General features: G+C 27.9%; 2 protein-coding genes across 2 annotated transcripts; both read right to left on the bottom strand.

Moving 5' to 3' along the window:
- Positions 1 to 12,295: 12,295 nt before the first annotated feature.
- LOC124921745 lies at positions 12,296 to 18,104 on the bottom strand. Its single transcript, XM_047462441.1, has 4 exons — positions 17,905 to 18,104; positions 17,028 to 17,122; positions 16,796 to 16,868; positions 12,296 to 12,560 (listed from the first exon to the last, which is right to left on the bottom strand). Exons 2-4 carry the CDS (start codon positions 17,110 to 17,112, stop codon positions 12,488 to 12,490), a joined length of 231 nt encoding a protein of 76 aa, XP_047318397.1. The 5' UTR covers positions 17,113 to 17,122; positions 17,905 to 18,104; the 3' UTR covers positions 12,296 to 12,487.
- A 2,252-nt stretch (positions 18,105 to 20,356) lies between these two features.
- LOC124921744 (RNA demethylase ALKBH9B-like) lies at positions 20,357 to 22,693 on the bottom strand. Its single transcript, XM_047462440.1, has 6 exons — positions 22,447 to 22,693; positions 21,804 to 22,235; positions 21,640 to 21,725; positions 21,249 to 21,559; positions 20,806 to 20,877; positions 20,357 to 20,723 (listed from the first exon to the last, which is right to left on the bottom strand). The coding sequence occupies exons 1-6, from the start codon at positions 22,580 to 22,582 to the stop codon at positions 20,486 to 20,488; spliced, it is 1,275 nt and encodes a 424-aa protein (XP_047318396.1). The 5' UTR covers positions 22,583 to 22,693; the 3' UTR covers positions 20,357 to 20,485.
- Positions 22,694 to 22,949: the final 256 nt, after the last annotated feature.

Genomic DNA, 22,949 nt, shown 5'->3' with positions numbered 1-22,949 from the left:
ATTAAAAAAAAATGAAAATAATACGTTAAAATAATATAGTAGACGTTTATCTCCATATAAATTGGGTCTTTTATGTTTGTTTGATTTTATTATTATTGAAATTAATTTATCATATTTTTTTCTAATTATATTATTAATCAATCAAAATATATTTATTTTTAATTTGTATTTTAAATATAAAAAAAAATTATACAATTCAAATAATTTATTTTCTTTAAATAATATTTTTTTCAAAAACTCCAATTAAAATTTCAAATAACTCAAGAATGAAGCAATTTCAATTAATCTAGTTGAATTTAAATTTATTTGATTTGATGGGTAAATCTTATTGGGCCTAATAACATGACCCATCCAAGAAAATGAAAGTACAAGGATATAATGGGTCAATTGAAAATTATTTTTTTAGTTTAGGTTGATCCAAATATAGATAAAATAAATCTATTAATTTTATTTTTTCAAATATCTTGAATGTGAACAAATATTAATGGTTTTTTAAAAATAGGTTAGATGTGATTATACGAATTTACGACCTTATAAGTTTTTGCGCTCTATCACTAAGTTATAAGTTTGTAGGATTCAAATTGTATTAAATTCAATTTGACATTCTTCTATGAAAGCAAACAGAGCATTAGTCTTGGAAGTGGTTTCTTATAAGTTATAATAATAAAATAAAATAAAGAATGGCATCAATAATTATGTAACATTAATTTAAGGATGATCAGAAAAATGGGAAAGGAAGTGGAGTAGGTATCTTATTCTCATTTACCTTCTTCTTGTCATCTTCTTTTTGGTTACAAAGGCTTGTTTGAAGTTAAATTTATCTAAAAATAATTTATTTTGAAGAGTATAAAGTAATTGTCAAATGGGAATTCTTTTTGTATCAAAACAACCCACTAATTCCCAAAAAGAGAAAACTTTTATTTTTCCATAAATTTGTAACACTTACCAACTATGTAAAAACAAACAAACCCTAATAAAAAGAGTGTGATTAGCTAGCTTGACAAACATTCAGCACTGCCTGCCTTTGATCAATTCTCGATTATAACGCCCACTGCTACCATTCAAACGGTTATTTAATGCAAACTTAAAAATATTAAATGAAAATATTTTATTAAAATATAATAAAATATTTATGGAGATACCCAAATAAAATATTCTAGAGTGTTTTGAATATTGAGTAAATTTGTTTGAAAATTTCAATGGTTTGTTAACTTCTTACATCTTGTTTGTTTGTTTGGAGTTAAGAGAATCAAAATCAACTTATTTAAATAAACAATTATAGGTAAATATATATATATATATATATTAATTTAGTTTAAATTGATTTATAATGTATTAATAAAATAAAATAAAAAGTATTTTGATTAGCTAATTGAATATTGTGATAGATTAGGTAAAAAACTAAAATATTGTGGGTTTTTTTAATTATTTAAAAAAACCTAAAAGTTGGTTTGACCCGCCCACCCATAAACTTAAAAAATTAAATAAAAATAATATATACACAAGTTTTGAACTTGTAACCTCATAATATAAGTTTAACATTTTAACTAATTAAGCTAATACTACCTTATATTTTAAAATAAATTTCAAAATTGATGAAGTATGACATTTCTAATAATACAACTTCAACATTTTAAATAATTAAACTAATAATATTTTAAATTTGTTTATATAATTTATTATATATATATATAACATTCTATATATATATATAATATAATATTCATACATAAATTTATAAAAATAAATCAACAATCTTAATCTTTAGTGGTGTAATAGTTAAGTATTCATTCTACATAATAAAGATTGATGGTTCAAATATCACCCGATGCAAATTTGTAATAATTATAAAGAGGGATAAAGCTCGGTAAAAAGGAGATAAATGCATGGTTGGGTAATATATAATATGTTGGCTAACGGTAAAGAAGAGATAGAGATAGTTGTCTACTTGTCTCATAAGGAATATGTTGCTTGATTGATGAAAATGGGTCGGTATGTAGATAAATAGGTGAGAATAAAATTGTTTTTTTTTTTTTTTTTTTAACCGTACAAATGTATGAAAACCTCATTAGTTATTTTAATAACTCACTATACTAAAAATAAAAATAAAAAGATTATCTTTATAAAATTTAATTGTTAAATAAAAAATGACTTATAATAACAAATAAACTGGCTATAAAAAATATATTGTTATTGTTATTTTTGTAATTAAAAAAGTAATAATTTAGTGATGATTAAGAAATAATTGGAAGTAAAAAAAAAGAAGAAAAATAGTCAACTGACGAAAAAGGGCCTGGAGAGAGAGAAGCCATACCATACGGTAATAACGTGGTCTTGTCTTCTCACATGTGGGACCCACTATCCAAAAATTAATAATCAGGCCACGTGGGATACAGACAAGTGCACAGCGAGCGTACGATATCGTGTGCCTGAATTAATCACCTCTGATCTTGTCCGTCCATTTAAAAACACGCGCTCACTCGCGCGTCGTATTCTCTTATAAGATATCTCTGGACCGGGTGGGACGGGTCAAAAAATAAACCGGTCCACTCTGATTCTGTTCGCCCTCGTTAATCGGGCTCTCCGTTTCCCCGTTTCCTCCGCAGCCGCTGACAGCAACTTTTCGCAATTTATTTTTTTTGCCAACCTGTCAATCTTTTTATTTATTTTTTATTTTATAATCAAATTCTTAAATAATAATAATTAAATTTTTATACACAATAGTTTATTAGTAAAAATACCATTTTATCAAATTTTAAGCAATCACAACTTAATCTTTATAATTAAAGTAACCCTAGGGTTGTTAAACTATCTATTTGAGTTAGGCTAGATTGATTCAGCTTAAATGCAAATTATTTGTTAGAAATGTTATGAGTTAAATATGTTCATTACCTTATATTAATTCAGGTCATTCTTCTTATTTGTTACATATTATTTTAATTTTATTTACTTAATAAAAATTATTATAATAATTTATTTTGCAATCACGGCTTATAGTTTTATTAGCAAAGCAATCGAGTTTGTTTGATATTGGGTTATTTAGAATTTTTATTTAGTTTATGGAAAAAACATACATATTATATTAGATTTTAGTTGGTTGTATTACTAGTATATAATATATATATATATACATTTTTTTTTAATATTTTAATTAATGACTCGAATAATATCGTTTAAAAATAATAAGACTATGTTCGGTTTGAATTATTTGAATAACACAAATTCAAATAATATAATTTCATTGCATTCTCTTTCATCATATCATTCAATTAATTAACTAAAGTACTATTTATTTTAAATTATTATTGTTTATTTTATTATTATATACTAAAAACTCATTAAGTCTTTTTACTCCCAAAATATTCACAACATCTCAAATTTACCGCCTATCATTATTTTTTAAATGACCCAAGTTTTTTTTGAAAAAATCTTATTCAGACAAGGACTAATTAAGATTTGATAAATTAGTTTTTATAATAAAAAACAACATTATGAGCTGTTGATTTTGATTGAGGTTATTGGTTAATCTGAGAAAAAATATTGATGATACAATATGGTTTATGTCATTTTATCAAATTATTCGTTTTAAACTAGTATTGTATATGTGGTGCATTAAAATGACACAAATCAAACTAACATTCTAAGTAAATTATAATCACCTAATCAAACTAGCTAACCTTCAATGTAAAACAAGTATAATTTAATAAAAATATTTCAGAATAATTATAATGTAAACTTAACTAAAAATAAATTTACTACCATACCAAAACAAAACAATCATAAAATAAAAGTAATATATAAATATGATAACATGTGAGTGTGACAATGTTACCAAATAATTTTTTTTTTGACAAATTCAAATTGAATTAGATTAAGTTAGATACTTATTATTTCCTTTTTAACCTATCTATATCATCATTTATTTAATTTTCTTATCAAATACATTTAAATATACTTAAAATTAGAGAGTTAGATGGTTATACTTTTAAATAATTTTAGACATACATATTGTTATAAATAATGTTAATAAATTTTAATTAGTTATAATTTGAAAATTTCAAACATGGTAAAGTAAGTTTACATTAGTTCATTAATTGTTGGTCCACTTGAATATATCTTTTATCATTTTTATTTTTGTTTACTTGTATATATTTCTTAAATAGAAACACACCATTAAACATTTTTGTAAAGGGAATAACCATTTTATTCATTTTTTCTTTCTATTTTTGGAAAGAAAATTTTGTTTATTTTTACATACTATATATAAGTGTATCACACTTTTTCTTTCAGGTGTATAGAAACTACTTATTATTAAAAAAAATCACATAAAAAATAATTGAAGGTTAGTATAAATAGTCAATCACATGATTTATATATATATATAGATACCAACTCCTTTCATATATAATTAATAATACCATACTAATCAAGAATTAGTCTGATTAAGTGGATTCACACTCGATTTATGAAACACGAAGTAAGCGTTTGGACATCCAAAATAAGCGAAAGTATGGGATGGTCATTAAATAAAAATCATAAACTAAGAAACAATATTCCAGGATTTTTTGACATTAGCTGATGAGATGACAGAAACACACAGTTTTGACATGATTCCTAGTATGAGTACCAACCGCTAATCAATAAAGAGAAATTCAGAAACGTGAGGATTAGATGGGACTACCTAGCTGCCAAGGTTAGAGACATTAAAGACGAACTATGGAATTCGCTTCTTAGACGAATACCGGTGGGGCGGCGCATTCTCGAACATATGAGTAATATCCAATTCATAGAAAGAACATACATACACCGATGGAAAACCGAGGAAAATGGGAAGATGATTTCAAGCAAAGTGTGGAACACCATCCGAGAGAAGGAACAAACAGTAGATTGGGATAATTTGGTCTGGTCGTCAAAGGTTATCCCGATCGAGACACCAATTCATCTTATGGCTTGCATTTCGGGAAAGGCTAAATACGAGAGATCGTGTTAGGAAGTACATGAAAACTTTGGATCCAAGTTGTTTGTTGTGTGAAGGGATTGAAGAAACAATAGATCACTTATTTGGTTATTGTCCTTACATGCACATCGAAGCGAAGAAAATTGTCAGAAGCATAGAAATGGTTAGTCTGCCAACATAATGAAAAGAGATAAAAAGAAAGTCATACACAAATTAAAGCAAAGGGAAAAAGTTTCAAGTCCAGTATTTTCAAAAGCGGCTTCGATACAATCGTCTACCACATATGACGAGAAAGGAACACAAGGGTGCACTCGAGAATAAGAAGTATAGAGGAGACATGGAGAGACATAGTATTTGACAACATCATAAATTTACAAACGTTGAGACGAGTACCCATGACTGAGCAAAATTGGAAACTAAGCTGGAATTGGAAAATCAATTCAAATAAAGTCATGAGAACGAAAATGTTTTTAGTTAGATAAACGCTTTCAATTGTTTATGTGTTGTGTAATTCATTTGTTTCAAACTGTTACGAACTAATCTAGAAAAATACATAAACTCATTTATTTTTAGGATCTTTAATGAATTAACGTTAAGTCATGCTTAAAAAAACATCTAATTGAAATTAAGTAATTGGTAATAAGAAGATTAATTCATTTAGTTTTGGTTATTAAAATATTTTTTTATTTATCTATTTATTAATTAAAATATACATTATTTATTTAAATAATAATATTTATATATATATATATATATAATTTGTCATTATATATTAATATTTTACAAACTCTTTTTATATAATAACTTTGTTTTTTTATAATTTTAATTTGATAAATTATTTAAGTAACTTTACCATATATCATTTCATGTTATATATTGCAATAAAAAAAAATATATATCACAATTCATGTTTTGTTTCATCTAAGTAATTTTGAGATCTTATCAATTATTATTTTAGTTGAAATTATTGATTTATTAAGAGATATTTTATTTTTGGTTTTAAAGTTAAAATATTTTTTTATCATATTATTATCTTTTTAATTAACCATTAAATTACTTACTTTATTTTATTAAATTTAAATTTTAAATATAAAAATTATTTTAGTAATTTATTTTATTAAAATCTCAAATAACTTACTATTTTATAAAATAAGTTTTTTTTCAAAAAAATTTATAAATCCTAAACAAATAATATAAAAAAAAACCCTTGTGATTTAAATAAAACTTATTAAAGATAAAATAAAATATAATTTGAGAAAAAAATTATAATTGTGTGACACCATTAATTTGAGCTAAATGAGCTATTGCTTTCAGGTGACAGGCTGGGTGGTTGACCTGCCTTATGGACCATCTGTATGAGCATTTGCACATTAACCAACGCCTTTAATTTTACCTTCAAATTCTTATCACTAACCATTTTATTTTATTTATTGTAATCAAATCATATTTATATATATATATATATATTTATCATATTTTTTCAATTAATTATATTATTTGAATATAGGAAGTTAGCACCAACACGATTCTACACCATCATCATTTTTACTTCAATTTAAGATATTATAAATATGAAATATATATATATACTTGTGATATATACTTGTGATGATAAATTTATTATTGATTTCAAAACCTTATAACTACAAAATCCTTCGTATCAACTGGGGCTATAAAATTTTATAAAAAAATTATAAAGTTTTTTTTTTTCCTTTATGATAAATTACTAAAAATATATTTAATAAAAGATAAGTAAATGAAGTAAGTGATTTCATAATTAAAATGAGAGTGATGCAATTTTTTTTTTTAAAAAAAAATCAAAACAAAATTGAAAAGAATCAAAATCAAACCATCTCTTATAACGTAATTTCTTGCAGATTATTGTAATATTACTAAAATATTTTGTTTAAGAAAATAAATAAATATAATCACTAAGATTGTTGCTTTTTTAATAATAATATTATATAAAAAGATGATTAATGTAATCTAACTAATATTTTCATTGGTAATTTACAATTATGTGTTTTTCAAGATTATTTTCTTAGTAGCTCTATGAGCATCATTGTAGTGTTAAAAAAATATTTAAAATTTGTAAAATTGAGTTGAGTTAAACAAAAAATAGTTAACTTAAAGAAGATGTTCATATCAATGTCAATATGTCAAGAAATAAAACTAGAAGGGACCATTGTGAACTAATATTTTAGCCAAAATAATATTATATACACTATAATAAGAAGAACTTGATTCAAAATTTTAAGTGACATTAATTGTAATGTAATTATCATCCTATTATAATTTATTTTCGAAAGGAGATGATTACTCAATTTATCTAAGGACACCGAGTTTTATAAAAAGACTTCATCAATATTTGGTTAAGGAGATGATCTAGTTATTTAGAAGTTATCATTAATCTATTTATTAAAATATTAGTCATTAACAATATGAAAATACTTTATTTTAATTCTCATATAGATCTTAAGGTTCAGTTGACTATAACCAGTTTTAACATCAAAAGGAAGCAAGTGACATTGGTACAAGAAATATTAATAGAACAAAGTTTTGTTAATTAATCAAGGACTTTTTAGTTCTTGTCTAGTCCATTAGAAATTTTGTTTTGGCAAGATCATTGACATGTTGACGGTCCCCCATTATTCATCTTCGGAAACTCGCAACTGGTAATTCAAAGCTAGATTGCGAAGATTTCCAAAATTTTGATTTGAATCCATTCTATAAGGATTAATATAATCGTGAATGCTTATATTAAAAAAATGATAATTTAAAAACTTTCAAAACATAAAAGTAAAAAATTACTATAAATAATAAACAAAGATTGTGATAATTATAATACATTAAAGAAAATCATTAATTAATTATATATATATATATATATATATTTATGTTTGAAATAATTAGGTAGGGATGGTTTTGTCATCTCTAGAGTTGTCATCTCTTCTCTTCTCCTATAAAAGCAAAGGCTTCCTCTCTAGGGTTTCATTACCTTCACGTGATCTATCTAACTATCTATCTTCTTCTTCTTCATCACTTTCTCTCTCCTAGGGTTAGAATGAAGGAAGGAGTATATTTCTATCCAGATCATCATCCACTTTCTTTCCCTTTCTTCTTCATCATCATCCATCGATCTAGCCCTAATTCCTAGCCAGGGTTGTTGAAGTAATTTACAAAGAAAGAGAGAGATTAGTGCTTGAGGGGGATGTTGGCTGGCTCGATGCATATTTAGGGTCAAAAACCATTGAAAGGCATCGGACCAGGCTTCATTCCTCCCAAATCACACCTCTCGCCATCATCGATCTTCATCTTCACAATTATTAATTGTTCTTTTCAGGTATCCTTTAATTTTTTTTAAAGATTTTTTATGTTAATTAATCTCCAATAAAACTCATCAGTATGCAAGGATCGAGAAGAATAAAAGAGCAAAAGTGGGCTTCGGCTACTCGAATCAAAAGATTCATATGTCGATGATTGATTGATGATCATCATGAATAGATTACACTATTTTTTTTTTCTTTCTAAAGTTATGTTTACTATATGCTAAGTGTGTTTAATACTAGCAGATTATTGTGTATGTAATTTTGTTTGTCTCTCTTCTTGCTCAACTACATAAGAGAGGAGTGGTTCATCGAAGATATTTTCAATTGGTGAAATGGGTGGCGAAAGATCTCGTTAAATTTGTAACAAATTGTGTCATTACTTGTAAGCATGAAAAAGAAACAATCTCAATTTATTTATTTTTTAGTTGCATTTACCATCATATTATATCACTTCTATGGATCTCTAATGCAGCAAGAAGTGTAACAATTGAAATTAGTTGATATCACATTATATAGATTGATGCCCTCCCATTGAAAGGATTCTTTTGATTTTTTATTTACTGTCAATGCTAATACAAAACCTTTGTGTAATTAATGTTTTTTTTATACATAAATAGTAGTTGATAATGAGTGTATTTATGGAGTTGACCATTTTGATAACACAAATAATGAGGTATATTGTAAATGGGTAAATTTGGAATATTTGGAAAGGGGTTTTACTTGCTTGCATGCAGCACTAAATGGGAACAAATTAAACAAGTTTGAAGTTAATCGAACATACTTTAAATTTAAGAATACGCAGATAAAAAAGACATATCAAACTAACTCCTCGACGTTAGCTATTGAATAAACAGAATACTATCAAACTAATTTATTGATTTGTAAAATTAAGTTACATAGATCACAATTAATTATAAAGGGTAGAATATTTTCATTACATTAATTAGTTTGATATTGGTTTTTGGGAACTTTCTCTCTTGACTATGACTAGATCTATTAGTTTGTGTTCCCAAGGAAAGAAAAGGGGACGTCTAGGTAGCTGATGACTTTGTTGTTTGTGTTGTGTTTCAAAAGTAGCTAGGACGTCTGAAAGAAATTGCTAGCCGTTTAAGGCTATTGTGTGTTCAACCACTCAAAGATCATGTCCATCTCATCTTGGATTAATTCCAATTCTCATTTTAGATCTCATTTGATTCGGCGAATATAAGTTGTTGTTGAAACGGGTATGCGGGGTTTTGTTGAATAAGTTGAAAACATTCTAAATAAATTACATTCAACTATGATATATCGATATGTATAATTATAAGTTTTAGTTATTGGGGATAAAAAAAAATTGAGAAAGAATATATGTGTGTTAGGGTTTGTCATGAAGAACATCCCTATATCTTAGACCTCGTCAATCTAACTAATGTTCCTCATTTACTCACACCCTCTCTCCATCTCTCTCTCTTTCTCTACATGAGTTTATTCTTTCAAGATTAAAAAAGTAAATATTATCTTTTATTGGTTCAAATAAATATCAAAATCCTAAAAAGATATATAGAATAAATTAAAGTGATATCGAACAACACAAACATATGAGGATTGTCATTGGACTATTATTGTGATGGAGTAACCACCCTCCACTATACTCACAAAAGTCGAGATCTTCAAAGCCTTGTGTTTTATGAAAAAATCGCAATTCGATCAATGTTCAATCAAGGTAGAAGGAACTTAGGTCAACAAATAGCTCGCCTTAGTTTGACCCGTCCTATAACCATTATAAATCATTTTACTCTCAAGTTTGTGTGTTTCTCTTTTGAGTTTGATAGTATAATTAATTTGTTCATCACACTCTGAAATTAATGACAGAGGCCTATATATGTACAACCTGTATTCCATTCATAAAGTGACACTTATATATAAAGGTGAAACATCACCCTCCTTATTTGTTAATTTTGCTCTCTTTATGAGCGCTGCTTTAATAGATGTACAGGTAAAATCGAACTAACCGTATAGTCCCGTAGATGAGATAGGAGCACACATCATATAATTAAGGTCCCACATCATCTAATTAAGGTCTCAAATCTAAACATGATGATCTAAACTATAATAAGACCAAACCAATATTCCAATGTGGAAAAAGTGATCTACAAATTAACTTTGAACAAGTGGGAGATAATATAACTTTAAATTTTGAGATAAATGATCAAATAGATAAAACAAACCCTAAAAAGTTTGATTGAGTGAAAGTAATGTAAATGATTTGAATGAAATAGTAAGAAGTAGGGTTTGGGGGAGGGAAGGTAATTGAGTACCCCATGATGAGAGAGAGAATCTGACAAAATTTATCATCAGCTACTCATCAATAGCTAGCCTCATCTGACTGACCCACATATCTGTTCGATGGCTGTCTGTCTCATTTATTAAATATTGTCTTTTCTCTATTCGATCGAGATGTCCGGTCTCAAACAACCCTTTTTTTTATTATTATATTATTGCCTGATCATGAATTCAATTCAATTCAAATTGAATTTGATAGATTATTAATTAATGTTTGGGAAGAGGGTTGTTGGTAGGCTTTTAATGCTTTCTACCTCATTTGGCTGGTTGTTCTCAGACCAAAAAGATTCCTTCCTTTTCAAAACAATGTCATTATGGTTTTGGTTAATTAACTTATCTTCTTTGACCATGTCTTTCATCTTTCCAAGAGAGACCCAACTCATACTTTTGGTAATTTGGACCTTATTAATATACCCACATTACCTTCTTTCATGTGGGTTATTTCATCATCATCTTCGATGGGCAAGTGTGTTTGATGTGGGTATGATTTCAAATCGAGATGGGCAAATGTGTTTGAACTTAGTATCACAAATCTTTAGGGTTCAATTCTAGTTAGGTCAAGACAACAACTTTAGAGGAAAAAATTATATATTAATTAGTTTTATTTTCATGTAGTTCTCCATTCTTAGTAAAATAGTTAAATTCATACAAAGAAAATTGTTGACTATTTTGTAATAGTTCAAGAAATGAATATTCCAACTACAATAATGTTACAAATATAATGTTTCTTCAAAGTCAAAACTATAGCCTAATTTGATTCTTCTTTTTTTGAAACGCTGGTTCTGTTTTTTTTAGAATGCAACAATCTCCCTGGGTTAAACACATAGTGCACAAACACACTTAACCAATTAATCAGGCGCAGAACTTGCCGCCTGACGGACTCGAACTCAGAATCTCAAGAAGGTTGGAGATATTCACCTCTTATTTATTCATATATGTTTAATAGAATTCAACTTATTTAAATCGCTAACGCTACGTGTTTCATGTTTGAGGTAAAATCCTAAAAAAATCTCTAAAATACCTATGATATTTTCATTAGGAATTAGCAGAAACACTAACCCAAAATTCGGTAGTGGGGTGGGCTTAAAAAAAATTAGAGTGAGCTTAAATAAATAACGAGAAAATTTTGGATAAAATGAATAAATAAAAGTAAGTTTTACTATTTTTTTAATAATTAGATAAACAAAATATTGAATTATATTTTTAAAAAAATTAAAATAAGGGGTATTTTTTTCGGAGTGGACGCGCACCTGAACCCTTACATGGATCCGTCCATAGAATTGGATTACTTTAGCCTTAATTTGATTGCTACTTGTGAAAAAGATAAAAACAAAAAAAATTAATTAGAGAAGAAAATTGTCTTGTCTAAAAGGCTAGGGTAGCCAGTGCAAAGCATGCACTGAAGAAGATGGTGGGAGCCACAAACAGACAAGAAGAGAGACCATCCATCAATGGACCTTCACCTCTGTCGACTCTCTATTTCATTTTTGTGGCATCTATCAATTTGGCTTAAAGCTCCCTTTCCAACATCTTTTTTGTTTTGTTTTTTTTTGTTCTAATGACCACCCCCATTCCTACCTATGTCTTGTTTGCTTTCTAAATAACATCTCAATCTCAATCTCAATTAGCTCAAACGTCAAGAGTCTTGACCGAGAACAAATCTTTGAAGGGAACCAAACATGTCTACTTAGTGGTAGTTCAAAAAAAGATGTTCAATAAAAACACAAGGAAAATCAATGGTTGCATGAATTTTACATATAAAAAAATGGAACAAATCTGGATATTGAATGAAGTCTTCTAGCATCACATACTGATACAACAGAGAAGCTGCTAATTAAACAAGCATGATTCATTTCAATGGTTCATTTGTTACTCTAAATTATTGAAATGATGCTCCATGCTGTGATAGGTTATCAAATCCCGGAACAACCTCAACATTCGATAGGCTGAATCTGGAAGAAAAATAACAAACAAGTGTGTAAATTGATAATGGTTACCCATTGTTACACAAATTATGGACAGGTTCAACAAAATTGCGATAAATGGAAAATGATTATGAAAGACTGATACAATGTATAATGCAAGAACGTGACAAGTTGATCGAATCACTAAATATTGTGAAATTTGATAATGTATTGTCTGTTGTATAAATTGATGATCCATCCTTTGACCATCTAGAACAATCTATTGATATTTTCTTCAAATCAAAGAAGAGAACAAAATGATTTCTAAATATTACATGTCTGATGATGTGTTATCAATCTTTGTACATTGGTAAAGATATGCTTGATCATATAATTTATTTAACTTTGTACAAGTTCAGTTCTCATTTTCAAACACTAAAATATTCATCATAAGTTTATCCTAACTTCCATTCGTCAAACTAACAACATGAGTCGTTGAAAACATATGATCATGATCCTATCCTCATAACATTTTATATATTTAGTCAGGTAATTATTACCAATGTGGGTAGTATCGTCTAGTCTTATTGTCATGTGGTATGTTTTCTTGTTTGGAGGAATAATTGATTTGACACCTTCCCTTTACAGTAATGAGACAAATCCATGTTCTTTAATATGTCTTACCAATGTTTGATTCCTTACCTAATTAGATGTATGTCCTAAAGCTAAAACAACATTTCTGCCTAGCTTAACAAAAACAAAAGCCTTATTCCAATTAATACATCATGTCCATATAGACAAACTTCCATTCTCAATAATCTTTGTATGTTAGCGATTGTGGATATTTCATAAAGTCCCCTTGAACATAACTCCTTACCCACAAAAGTAAATTTGTCACTATGCATGGAACACTTTTTTTTCCATGGTGTCAAAAGGCCCCTACTAATCCCATCACCACTGAGGTAAGTGGTGCGGAGGAAGAAAATTTGGCTTACTAATTAAAATCGTGGAATGATAATGTCAAATATGTTTAAAAGTTTGGGCATATTAAGAAACCAAATATCTTAATTATGTTCGATTCCCATTAAGAACACCTTAAATGAAAGTGAGGGATCGTACTAGATTTCTTAAAAAACAAACCCTGATTTTCAGACAAAATAAAATGTTTGGGCATACTACACCAAAGATAAACATAACGGGGTAGTTGAACGAAAGCTTGAAAGGCTTTAGCTCTTATGTTCAATTGAACTTTCCATCCTCATTCTGGCCTTTCTAGATCTTATTAGCCATATGTAAGATAAACATAACCGACCCCAAGTATTGGGTTTTATAAAAAATGTATCCTTGCATTTGTCAAGAAAAATTGAGTACATATAACATGTTGTGTTTATACAATAAAATGTTGTTTAACTTAGTTGGTTTAGACTCGTGTTTGTAGACTTTGCGTCCCCCAGATCGACTTTTTGAGAGTCAGTGCTTCAGTATGTGTTATGCCACCAATACCAAGCTACAAGTTTGATCTAAGAACTTTCAAATGTGTTCATCTAGGCCAAAGTTTTGGAACAGAAGGCATATACGCTATACAACCTAAGATACAAAATCTTGTTTTTATCTAGGAAGGATGTTGTCTTTCATGAATCTATTTTTCCATATCTTAAATATTACACCTGCAGACATTTCAACACCTCTTCCTTTTGAATAGAGGATGTCCCAAATGCACATTTGACTAGATGTGATTCAAGCAGTTCCAAGTAGAAGAAGAAAATTTGTGTAAGTTCAAAGTAAGAACTTATTCTTCCTCTATAAGCTAATATTCAAGGATTTCCAATCTTTTGGAAACACGCATACCCAAACAAGTATCAACCTTGCTTTCTATCAAAGACAGGACATGGCATAATATGATTCCCTAAGAAAAATTTTGTAAGTTCAAAATAAGAACTTGTTCATCCTTTGTAAACTAAAATTTAAGGATTTCCAATCTTTTGAAAACTCTCAGACTCGAAATAAAGGCGCGACATGTCATAATTTGATTCACTGCAGGAATGGGATCTCTAGAATAAGCTCACTTTTTCTGTCTTTAAAGTTTAAACAGTCTACACATAGTTGTTGGCAATGACCTGTCTGAAATACCAACAGTTAAATCCTTTTTGCATAATATTTTTACTATCAAGGATTTGGGACTATGCTAAATATTTTATTGGTCTTGAGAATGCAAGAAGCACCAATTGTATATATGTGAATCAGCACAAGTATTCTCTTGATATCACTACTGGTACCGGCGATTAGGTGTTTGACCTGCTAAGATTCCTATGAGGAGAGACAGTGAACTTTCTGTTGAGGGTGTTCTATTTGAGAAAGACTCTTGTGTCTTAATTTTACTCAACCCGACATTACCTGTGGAGTTCAATAACTTAATCAGTTTATTGGTACACCTATGAAACACCATTGGGATTTGGGATATTGTTAAGTATATCAAAGGAATCCATCAACGGGCTTTTAGTTTTCTGCAAGCAATTCCCTGAAACTTACTTGTTTTTGTGATGCGCAGTGTGTACATTTACAAGGAAATGATTTAATTTCTTGGGATACTAAAAAACAATTATTGTCTCTCTTCTATAACTGAGGCTGAATATTGAAGTATGGGAGCCAGTGTGTGAGAACTTGAGTGGATTAGCTTCCATCACCTTATTCCTATTTGGTGCGACAACAAAGATTCTCTATATATTCCCACTAATCTGGTGTTCCTCGAAAGAACCAAACATATCGAGATCGACTGTCGACTTGTAAGAAATAAATTCAAGAAAGGTTTTGTTGTTCCTTAATATGTCAATTTCTCCAATCATATTGCAAATGTTTTCACCAAGGCTTTGGATTCTCCTCAATTATGCACTCTTATCTCCAGTTTGCTTGATTAATTTTCACCAAGCTTTATCATGAGGGGCTGAAGGAATATGTATATTAACCATAAACCTCACTACAACAGATTTCATGTCACCCATATGCACATGGAGCAGCCAGTATCTTATGCCCACATAACATCTACACAAGGCTGCACCATAGCACATCAGACTGCCTCACAAGGAGTAACAAAATTCTGTTTTAACAGAATTTATTCTTTGATTCCTTGTACATATATTTTATGAATTTTATTTTCAGTTAATAGATGAGATTCTAGAACGATCCTAAGGTTGTATATATACATCATCAATGTAAAGATTATTCACACAATGAGAGATTTAGATAAACTTCTTCATACCAAGTAATTATTGCCTTCAGTTTGTACACTGCTAATTTTCTACATATGATTTTATTTATATTGTTTGTGAAGTTGGATGATAAATATTGTGGGTGGAAAATAGGAATTAGCAAGGACTAGCGTAGAAGCCTCTCTTGTGATTGGATATGGGACTCTTGATAATATGAATGGTGGAATTGTTAGTGGTAGTATTGATGGATAATTTGTTGTGGAGTATATAACTATGGGGATGAAAATTTTATTCATCATACACACAGAAATAACTAAGAAGTATCACAATTTGAACAGACTTGTACTTGCGTGGCAGGGTCATACTTAATGAAATTATGGAAGAGAAAAAGAGACAATGAAAAGGGCTCTCAAGTCTTTTATTGATTGGCAAGAAGAGGGTCATAAGAGCTTAAAATGAAATACTGAATCAAAAGTTGAAATTGAAGTGAGAAAATTACAGAATTCGAGAGCTCTATTAATAATGATTCAAAAGCTGATAAAAAAAGAAGCATTATGGGAGGAATATGGATGAAAAAAGTATTGCTTATGTGGATGTCATTATTCACAGTGCTTGTTGGGTATGATATTTGATTTGGTGATTCATTTGGAATGGTAAGTGGTGAGGATATATTTGGGTTTTTACCATGATCGAGGAGCCTCGTGTTGATCTCGCTGCATTTTTGTTGTCTTTGTTTTAATGTTCTTTTATAGTTCATAATTATTATATTCTTTTATGACCATGGAGGCCAAATAAAAATGAAACCCCATAAATCTTGGTGTTTTCATCAGGAATCTAACCTGGACATCAAGGTGGTAAGCCCCTTAGTCCAAGCCTCTTGCCATCTGAGCTACCTAGGGTGGGTATTGTAATTCATAATCTTCGTCCGTTGAGGTTTATCTATTTAGAACCGAGTCAACAACCACTTATAATTCAATGTTAATGTATCGAAGAGTAGAAAACTATTTAGAACCGAGTCATTAACCACTTATAATTCAATGTTAATGTATCAAATAGTAGAAAACAACTATCACACACCTTGTATAGAACTGAGTAGCACGTTGAAACCCATTGTAGCACACGAACCACATCAGCACAAGCACTAGAGTGTCTGGTAAAAGAATGGTTAAGGCTGCAAAATTTATCATTTTCAAGTACCTGATAAACGAACCATTGATAGATAACTTCTGATACACTTTTGTAGTTAAAGTTGATTAGAACTCAAAATCACTGAACAAAAATGGATAAAGAAATAGTTTTGTTTGGATACTGAAAAGGCACCGCTCCCACCAGTCCAACATATAGAGCCCAAAGGTAACATTGTACAGATATATCTTTCTCTGAACCCAATTCATACCTCTAAATCTGAAAGCATAAGGAATCGCAAAAAATACAAACAAGGATCAAAAGAAGACCTCTCCCATCAGTCCAAATAACTTACAAAGATGGATATTATCATCATATAAAAACTAGCAACGAAAAAACATCAACATTTAAATTTAAACCACAATAAACCCGCCCACAGGGAGATGTGCAAGGAATCAAAGAAAACACGATGCCCTAATAATCGAAATGATCGTGGTTTCATCATTAAGAAGATAACTAAACTAAATCAACCATTCAGAGAAGCTCATGATGCTTAACAGTTGAGATCTTAGTTCAAAACAAATAAAAGGGAAACACATTACTTAAATTCTTTGTCTCAACCTAATCAAACAATAGCATCAATTACAAACCATCTAATTTTAAGATAATTTCACCTATTCATTATAAATTCAACAACTCTATGTAACAGATTACACAAAATACTTAATCAACTCATCAATCTCCAAGTACTTTACCTTAGAATTCTAGTTTATAATATTCATTATTACAAGGATGTTGTTAAAAATGCAGAAAAATCAGCAACTAAACATCTCCAAGTACTTTACCTTAGAATTCTAGTTTATAATATTGTGATTCCTTGTTAGATTAGGACAATGAAATCCAAGGCCATCGGAAATAATATAGTTTTTTTTTTTTTTTTTCATTCTAGATCCTACAATTGATATCACAGCCAAATGACTAATCATTCTTCTACGGAAGAACTAATCAACTTGATTGGAGACAGACAGAAGAAAGAAAAAGAAGAAGGATAAGAAATAAACCTCAACTGTTGCAGATCGGAAGTTGGAGTTCACGTTTGTAAACTCTCCGATATCGATTGTACCTCTCCGATGACCGGAGATTGGAGAGAAGACAAATCGTCCGGCGTCGTCGTCGTCGTCAACAGTATCAGAAAGTTGAAAAAGAAGAAGACACGAAAGAGAGAGAGACGGGATCTTTCTTCTCGAGGAAGAAGAAATACACAGGAAGAGAGTTTTTTTTTATAAAAAGTAAATATATTTCATTTTAAATTACACTTATGTTTTATTTTTATTTTTATTTTTAAAGATTTTGAAAAACTATATATAGAATGTGTGTTTGAAAATTGAAAATTAATATATGTGAAATACTTAATATACTTAAATATTTATAAACATAAATATTTAAAGTTTAAGTATTTAAACTGTTAATTGCTTAGATAATATCTAAAATTAATATATATATATATATAAAAAGATAATATATATATATATATTTATATTTTTTATTCTATTTTATAATTAGTTTACATATAATTATATTTTTATTTTATACCATTTAAAAATAATTTTTTAAAATTAACCCGATGAACTCTAATAAAATAAAAAGAAGAATAAAGTTTGTTTTAATTGTATTGAAAAAAATAGAAAAATAATATAACTTTATAATAATTTGAATATATATATATATATATGAGATAATAAAAAATATATATTTATATAAATAAATGAAACTAACAGAATATATATGAGATATAATAATAAAAATATATATATATTTATATAAATAAATGATACTAACGTGTGTGTATATATATATATATATATATATATATATATATATATATATATATATTATTTTATTTTATAATTAATTTATATATAATAATATTTTTATTTTATAATGTTTAAAATTATTTTTTTATAAATAACTGAATTATGATAAAAGAAAATAAGAAGTTTTACTTGTTGTAACTAGAAAAATAAAATAAAAAATAATATGAATTTTATATATAATATTAATTTTATTAAATTTATAAGGATAAAATGTTTTTTTTTATGGTTATTAATTATGTTAGATAGTGCTTTAAAAAAAAAAATTCTTTCAATTTTTAAAATAAGTTTTATATCTTAACTTATTCTTTTTAATATGTTTTCGTTTAAATTTATATGAATAAGTGTTTATAAATATTCTTTATCAACCTCCTTATTTTAAATAAATTTTTAATATAAGTATAATTTTTTTTATATGTATTATTTCATTATTTAAAAGTTATAAAATAAATCAATAAAAAAAATTATAATTATTTTGACTAAAATTTGAAGATATATGAGCTAAAATTTAAATTTTATAGAAATAAATTAAATATATTTTAATTAAATAATTTGATATTTTAAATTATGCATAATAAGATAAAACAAATAAGTTAAGATTTAATTGAGGTATAAATTAATAGAATAATTTCAATTTTTTTAATAATTACATTTTTTTTCTCTTTTAGTTATAAAAAATCAACCTCTATTATAGCCTTATAAGATATCTAAAATAACAAAAATCAATTAATTTTAAATCATTTTTATTAACTTAATATCAACATACTATATAGAGATTAATCTATTTAGACATACTTTTACAATTATTTAATCTAAAATTAAAAATATAAACAATTAAAAATTAATAAAGAATATAGATATATTAAAAATAAAACTAAAAATGATTTGAACTTAAGTAAAATAGTATTCCAAAAATAAAAATCTTATAGTAAGATTACCTAGCAACAGAATACTTTTTCAAATGAGATTCAAAATTTGAATTTAAACATTTCTTAAATTCCATTTATTTTCTAACTTTCTTAAACCAACTAGATATTTAAAAGAATAAAAAAAGAAGTTAATATTCAATAAAATTGTGAAATAATAATAAATAAACAATTGACAAAATTAAAAAAAAAGAAATTGACATTTCCTGAGTTAATAAATAAACCATAAATAATTTAACGTCGAAAAATAAATTATTTTATTCATTGAAAGCAGCCACAATTACAAATATTCAATTAAAACAAATAAATTAATTAAAGGCTAGAAAAAATTAAAGAAGAATAGAGAATAATGCAAGTTAATTTTGTTTTAATTAAATTTGTAAAATTTAAAATAACATTAAACCAAAATTTAATATTTTAGGTCTAAGATATTTGATTATTTAAATAAAAAAAATAAAATTATTTAGATTTTTAATTAATTTAATATTAAAATGTCTTTTATATTTAAAATAAAAATATTATATTATTTTAATTAATAAAATAAATAATTTAATGATTAAAATATTAGTGATAAAAAAAACTCAATAAAAATTTAAATAATACGTAAGAAGTGTTTTTTTTATAAATAAAAAAATACATAAATCTCAAATAACCTATATCAAACAAGCTCCTACATGTAAATTTATTAATCTCTATTTTTTCTCACAAAAAATTACATCAACCATACACACATCCCAGAAAACTATCATTATTCATGTCTCCTTATTCAGTAAACAAACTTAGGAAAAAAAATTAAAAAGTACAATCTCTAATCAAATAATTAAACTTTAGCCTAAGAAATAATCTCATGCCGGTCTCCATCCATTCCTATGATTTCTCCGACCACTCGAACTCCCAAGCGGTGGAAAATCGTCGTTTTCAAAATTTTTAACCTCTTTATGTTCGCGAACAATAACCGGTACAGAAGAGCTACCAACAGAAGGCTTATCCACAACCATAGGCTTGAGACCGACCAGTTCTGGGTCGGGTCTATATTGATAAGGTATCTTACTTTCTTCCATTCTCCTGAATGTAATCGAAATCCTGCAATTTTTGTTGCATGTTTTTAGACAAAATATTGTTTCATTTTACAATGTTTGTAAGAAATAGATGTAAAAAAACAAACCTTCTTGCTGGAACTGCTGGAACACAATGTTTTGCCACGTCAGCACCATTACCACTTAGAATGAAAACCGACCTGTTTTAAGACATAACCCAAATCAATCAAACAGAAATCTAACAATGATGTTGTGTTATTTGAGATTTTTGTCGTTTTTTTTTAAAATAACATTGTTTCGATGAAAATAATATGTTATTTGGTATTATGATTGATGAATGGAGTTATAAGTGGAATAACAAATTGGGTTATTTGAAAAAATCTTGTACCATGGGATTGTGATAAATCAATCTCAAAATACTAAAATATCCTAATAATAGGATACACCAAAATTGAACAAGGTGTGGATTATTTGAAAAAATCTTGTCCAATAAAAATTGGGTTATTTGTGTTAAATGTCTAAAATAGCCTTTGATCATAATATTTTAAAAGTGATTAAACAGAGGGCTTACCCTAATGGTAGAGGAATTGAGACAGGTCCGGCGAATTCTCCCGGGGCAACAATCTTCAAATTACTTCCGAAAAGAATTTTGCACTCGGCCAAGAACGAAACCGTGCAAAATGGTCTAACAAAATCATGATGATCGATATGTGGCGGTATGCAATCGCCAACATCGTAAATATTTACGATGCAACTATTTGGGACACACGATGAAGGAAGAACGTTCCATCTCACCATTCGTTTGATCATTTTCTTGAAAATCGAAGGCATTGGATCAACATCTTCGTTTCTCATTATACCAGGAGGATTCCCATTTTTGTCCTGTAAAGAAAACAAAATCCTAACAGACGCAACAAAATAAAATACGAAAAGAACAAAAAAAACAGAATTCTTTTCTATACCACAGCATAATTGTAACAGCATCCGAATTGAATTGTGACACGTCCTTTTCCTCGCATCCACTTGTTCGGTTCCGAATAAGTTTTTCCTGTAATCGTAATCAACATTAAATGAGAAACATATAATCATATAAAACAAACAGTTTGGATAACAAAACTAAACATACTTCTAAGTTGTCCATCTTGTCCCAACCGCTGAAATTCATAAACACATTCAACAATCTTCTTCTGTTCTTCGACATTAAAGACACCTGTGTGAAGCTCGAGTCCTTGAAGAACATTAATGTTCTTCCCTCGAATATTCTCCCTATAAACGAAATCCTTTTTCCTACCAACTTCAGAAATCCTAATCAATTCCTTCTCATCCTCAGACATTCCATTAGACTGTGAATGAATTCCATCGCTAAGACCATCTTTTAGAAGGATTTCTAATCTTGATTGAGATTTTATCATCTGTTTGGTACTAACAGATTGAGGCGAAGATTCGATAAACCTTTTATGCCTTCCAGAAGTTTCATGTTCATGTGTTCCATTAGGGCTAAACAATTCACCATTAACTTCACTATTATGAACTGGTATTGAAAGAACATCCAGCTTTTCTGCAGATAGATAAGTAAATTAGTCATTCAAATCTATAAAACAAACTACAGATTTCGATTTCATGTAAACCCTTGTAAAGTAGACAACTTTAAATCATGATTATGTCTAAGTTGTGTTTCAAATTGGGATCTTACTCATATAACAAAAGGAGAACAAACAAACAAACAAACAAATTAAGAAAAACCCATGAAATTTGGATTAAGAACTAACCGGAAATAAGATTATCAATGCGAGAATGCATCAGAGATGAACAATCCAGACAAAACCCTTCGCATGATGATAGAACCTTCAAAAGCTCCTTAGGATCTAAGTTTTTCAAACGATCGATAAGAGATTCTGAAGACATCTCTTCTACTTCGATAAAGCTGTCGTCTTTCAAGGGAAGAATCAGAGATAAATTGAATCTAGATGAAGCTGTCGGCTATTTATAAGCTTAAGATTGTTAGCTGTATTAAAGGAATGATCTTGAAATCCGACAAACCATCTTGAAATCCGACAAACCGGTTCCGATATATATTTTGATTTTAACCTAATTTGAAAACTCTACTTAAATTTATAACAAACTTTAGATTTTTCTCCCCTAAAATCTTTTTTATTATAATTATTTTTCACTTAAAAAATAATAAAATAAAATATAAATATTTCAAAAATACAAAAACAGGGAAGAAAGTTGATCTATAAAAGGGGAAATTTGAGGAAATGACCCCAAAACA

This window comes from Impatiens glandulifera, chromosome 1 (genome assembly GCF_907164915.1).
Source record: "Impatiens glandulifera chromosome 1, dImpGla2.1, whole genome shotgun sequence".
In the NCBI taxonomy this organism is placed as follows: domain Eukaryota; kingdom Viridiplantae; phylum Streptophyta; class Magnoliopsida; order Ericales; family Balsaminaceae; genus Impatiens; species Impatiens glandulifera.
The sequence above is the reverse complement of the archived record's forward strand: the minus strand, read 5'-3'. Positions and strand labels throughout refer to the sequence as shown.